Consider the following 5,000-nt stretch of genomic DNA (forward strand, 5'->3'; position numbering starts at 1 on the left):
TTCTAAAGAAGCTGTTTACGTGGAAATAAACCAGATTTTAGTAAAAACTCAAACATTTCAAACAAAAATAATAAAAATAAAAAAAAAATCTGAAAAATTTGTGGTGTAATAACAATGAAATGACACAAGGAGAAAGTGCTGAACCACTGAAATGTGTTTAATACTGCATATAAAAGATTTTTGGTGCTGGCAGCTTAAAGACGCCTCTCATATGGAGAATGAAGTCACATGCATTGCTCAGGTGTGAGGTTTTTCAGACTTCAACAGAGTGTAAAAATCCTGATAGTTCTGTGGGTCTCGTCTATCAAATCTGAGCTTTATTTTGTATTTTCTATTGGATTCAAGTCAGGTGATTGGCTGGGCCATTCTACAGCTTGATTTTCTTTCTCTGAAAGCATTTGAGAGTCTCTTTGGCTGTGTTTTGGATCATTGTCTTGCTGAAATGTCCACCCTGGCTTCATCTTCATCCTCCTGCTAATGTGGATGTTGGACTGAAGCAGCTGATATTCATTTAGACTGAGGAAGGGCAGAGGGTTGCTGAAGAACTACTGAGAGATTTCAGCTGCTGTCTGGGCTTTCACTGCCTTTCTACACCTTCCTTTCTTCATGTGTTCAATCCCTGCGTCATTTCATTTTATTACACAACTTAATTTGTAAACTAATTAGATTTGTTTTCTGTGCATGTGTGGGCTTCTTTCGTTGTTATCAATATCTGGTGAAAATTACAAGTCAACAGCACCTTTATAAATATATTTTCTGAGAAAAATGGTGACGTGTAAATACTTCCCCCACTGTGTGTTCATAAAAAGAGACGCAAAACAACAACTGCTGATGCTCGCATTCAACTCTTTATTGCATGCTACTGCAAATATCTCCTCTTAACATGAAGCAAAAAATGACTGAGGTATTCAAAGAACAGACAATTACATTTTACTTTAAGTCTATCGTCCCATTCATATTAGAATGTTTTAAAGGGATAGTACACCACAAAAAAAAAAGGAAATTAACTCAATAGTTAGTGGTTTAAGTTTCTATTTTCTGCTGAACAATTAAGAAGATATTTTGAAGAATGTTGGAAACCTGTAACCATTGACAAATACTACTGAAGTCAACAGTTAGCAGTAACCATTGACACCCTTAATACGAAACCGGTAACCACTGACTTCAATAATATTTGTTTTTACTACTACAGTATGGATGTCAATGGTTACCGGTTTCCAACATTTTTCAAAATATCTTCTTTTTTTCCCCTGAAAAAAAAATATATATATTTTGAAGAATTTTGGAAACCAGTAACCATTGACAATTGCTACTGAAGTCAATAGTTAACGGTAATCACGTTGACACCCTTAGTAGAAAACTGGTAACTTCAATAGTATTTGTTTTATTTACTAGGGGTGTCAATGGTTACCGGTTCCAAAATATACACTTTTTTTTTCTGAAAAAAAAAAAAAAAAAGATATTTTGAAGAATTTTGGAAACTGGTAACCACTCACAAATACTACTGAAGTCAATGGTACCAGTAACTATTGATACCACATTAGTATTTGTCAGTGGTTAACGGTTTCCAAAGTTCTTCAAAATATCTTTTTTGTAAACCAATTTGTGTACCAACTTTGGAAACCGGTAACCATTGACTTCAATAGTATTTGTTTTTCCTACTAGGGTTGTCAATGGTTGCCAGTTTCCAAAATATCTTTTTTTTTTTTTGTAAACCAATTTCTGTATCAATTTTGGAAACCGGTAACAATTGACTTAAATAGTATTCATTTTTCCTACAAGGGCTGTCAATGGTTTCCGGTTTCCAAAATTCCTCAAAATGTCTTTTTCTGCTGAACACAAAAAAGAAATAAATGTTTTAAATTTTGAGGTATTTTGGAAACTGGTAGCTACTGATAAATACTACTGAAACCAATGATTACCAACAACCATTGACACCCTTAGTATGAAACCATAGTAGGTAACCATTGGCTTTAATAGTACTTGTTTTCCTACTAGTGGCGTCAATGGTTATCAGTTTCCAAAATTCCTGAACAAAAAAAAAGGAGATATTTTGCAGAATTTTGGAAACCAGTAACCAAGACAAATACCATTCAAGTGTATGGTTATTGGTAACCACTGACAAGATTAGTAGGAAACCGGTAACCAAAATATCTTCTTTTTTCTGCTGAATAAAAAAAAGGAGATATTTTGCAGAATTTTGGAAACCAGTAACCAAGACAAATACCATTCAAGTGTATGGTTATTGGTAACCACTGACAAGATTAGTAGGAAACCGGTAACCAAAATATCTTCTTTTTTCTGCTGAATAAAAAAAAGGAGATATTTTGAAGAATTTTGGAAACTGGTAACCATTGTCACCCCTTGTAGGAAAAACAAATACGATTGACTAACAAAAAGTTAACGATTTCCTACTAAGGGTGTCAATAGTTACGGGTAACCATTGACTTCAGTAGTATTTGTCAATGGGTACCAATTTCCAAAATTCTTCAAAATTCTTCTTTTTTTGTAAATCGATTTGTGGAATTTTGGAAATCGATTTTGGAAACTGGTAACCATTGACACCCTTTGCAGGAAACCGGTAACCACTGACTTCAACAGTATTTGTTTTTCCTACTTGAGCTAATCAATGGTTACCGGTTTCGTAATTTTTTGGAAATAATTCTTGCAGAAATTCAAGCAGGAAAAAAAAACAAAAAACAAATGACAAATACGACTGAAGTCAATAGTTACAGGTAACCATTGACTTCAATAGTATTTGTTTTTCCTACAAAAATTTCCTTCCAATATAATTTTCCTGAAAAAACAAAATATATATATATATATATATATATATATATATATATATATATATAAAAATTAAAAAAAAGATGATGATATTTTGAAGAATTTTGGAAACCGGTAACCATTGACAAATACTACAGTAAATCAATAGTTACCTGTAACCATTGACTTCAACAGTATTTGTTTTTCCTACAAGGGGAAAATAATTTCGGAAACCGGTAGCCATTGACCGCTATAGCAGGTCAAACAAATACTATGGAAGTCAATGGTTACCGGTTTCCCACATTTTTCAAAATATCTTCCAATTTGATCAACAGAAGAATAAAAAATCTTGAACACGTATAGAACAGAATTTTCATTTTTGCGTGAACTATCCCTTTAACAACAACAAAAACCCTAAATTAGACCCAGCCCTAAATGAGAATGTTATGTAGATTGTGTGAGAAAGCAAATAAAATGCATCCGTGTAAATCTCTCTTTTGTCGTTGTTGTTGCACGTGACTTTCTTTTAAACCAGCCCCTAATAAAAGTCTATTGAGCTGTGTGGCTGATTACATTTTTTTTTTCTATCTAGTCACAAACTTTCACAGCAGAGATAATTTCGTCAACAAAAATGGCTTGACAGAGAATATTGACAAGTCTGTTGCACTCCGACCTGTTTATTAAATAAACGAACAATGCAATGCAGGAAATTATAAGGCAACATATTTAGTTTTTAATACATTTTATTCTTGTCTTTGTTAGCAATAACATTGTTTATTCATTAAATAAGCAGATTGGTGATAGCTTCTACTCTAAAGGACTGTATGTGTTAAGCTAAAGGCGAACGTTTTTTCACCTTGTATTTGTTGACAAAATTAACCCTGATTCTTAGCGATATGTGTGTCAGATCTGCTAAAACAAACACACTCTACCTGTGAGATGCAGATCATTAAACCACCGGATTATAAACAAATAAAGAGAGAAATGATCCAGCAAACATATTTTGGCACATGTGGCGACCCTTCAGGGTTTCTCTTTCATATTCTCATGAGGAAACAGCAGAGTTAAAGCAGTAGAAGTAAACGAGTGTGGCTAAAGCAGAATCATGTGAGGAAACAGAACTCAGACTGACACAGAAGAATACTGCTGAAACCCATAAGTGTAAGTGTGATGGTTACTGTGATGGTTTAGTGTTTGTTCCAGGTCGGGGTGGCGACTGGGCCTTGATCTGACCTCTCCACCAGTATCAGCTCATCGGGGTTGTTAAACGCGTTGTAATGGAGTAACAGATCCTGAACGGCTCGTTCTTCAATCTACGGTACAGATGAGAAAAAGGTCAACATAGGAAACACACAGTTAAAGTCAGTATTATTAGCTCCCCTGTATTTTTTTTGCCACAATTTAACAGAGAGAAGTTTTTTTTCCAACACATTTCTAAACATAATAGTTTTAATAACTCATCTCTAATAACTGATTTATTTTATCTTTGCTATGATGACAGTAAATAATATTTGACTAGATATTTTTTAAGACACTTCTATACAGCTTAAAGTGGCATTTAAAAGCTTAACTAGGTTAATTAGGCATGTTAGACTTTAGGCAAACATTATATAACAGTTGTTTGTTTTGTAGACAACTGAAAACAAATATGTCTTGAGGGGTCTAATAATATTGAGCTTAAAATGGTTTTAAAAAATTAAAACTGCTTTTATTCTAGCCAAAACAAAACAAATAAGACTTTTCTTCTTTAAATTTTTTTAATTAAAAAAAAAGTAAATAAAAAAAAATAATAGAAATAGAAATTAAAACGAGACAAAAATAATTAAATTAAACAAATAAAATAATAAAATAAAATAAAAATTCCTTGCTCGGTTTAACACTATTTGGGAAATATTTGGGGAAAATAAAAAAAATAAAAAATATCACAGGAGGGTGAATAATTTTAACTTCAACTGTACATTTGAAGACATCATTATTTGTCCTCATGTAATATTAAAAATAATTTAAATAATTAAATTAAAATAAATAAAATTAAGAAAATAAATAAATAAAATAATAAAGATAAAAATAAATAAATTAATGGATTATTTAATAAAAAATAAAACAAACATCTCTCTCTCTCTCTCTCTCTCTCTCTCTCTATATATATATATATATATATATAAATTTAAATTAAAAAGAAAATAAAAAAAAATGAAATAAATTTAAAGAAATAAAAAAGAAATTATACGTAT

The 5,000-nt window shown here is 31.7% G+C and overlaps 1 protein-coding gene across 2 annotated transcripts in view; it reads right to left on the minus strand.

Annotated features, from left to right (window-relative positions):
• Positions 1–3,241: 3,241 nt before the first annotated feature.
• Positions 3,242–5,000, minus strand: part of ibtk (inhibitor of Bruton agammaglobulinemia tyrosine kinase) — a 60,305-nt gene continuing 58,546 nt past the window's right edge. For both annotated transcript variants that reach the window (XM_056474841.1, XM_056474840.1), the window contains exon 28: positions 3,242–4,079. In XM_056474841.1, the coding sequence (XP_056330816.1) occupies positions 3,954–4,079 (126 nt within the window). In that variant the 3' untranslated portion in view covers positions 3,242–3,953. The remainder of the gene's footprint in view (positions 4,080–5,000) is intronic.

Source organism: Danio aesculapii, chromosome 16, assembly GCF_903798145.1.
Source record: "Danio aesculapii chromosome 16, fDanAes4.1, whole genome shotgun sequence".
NCBI classification, from domain to species: Eukaryota; Metazoa; Chordata; class Actinopteri; order Cypriniformes; family Danionidae; genus Danio; species Danio aesculapii.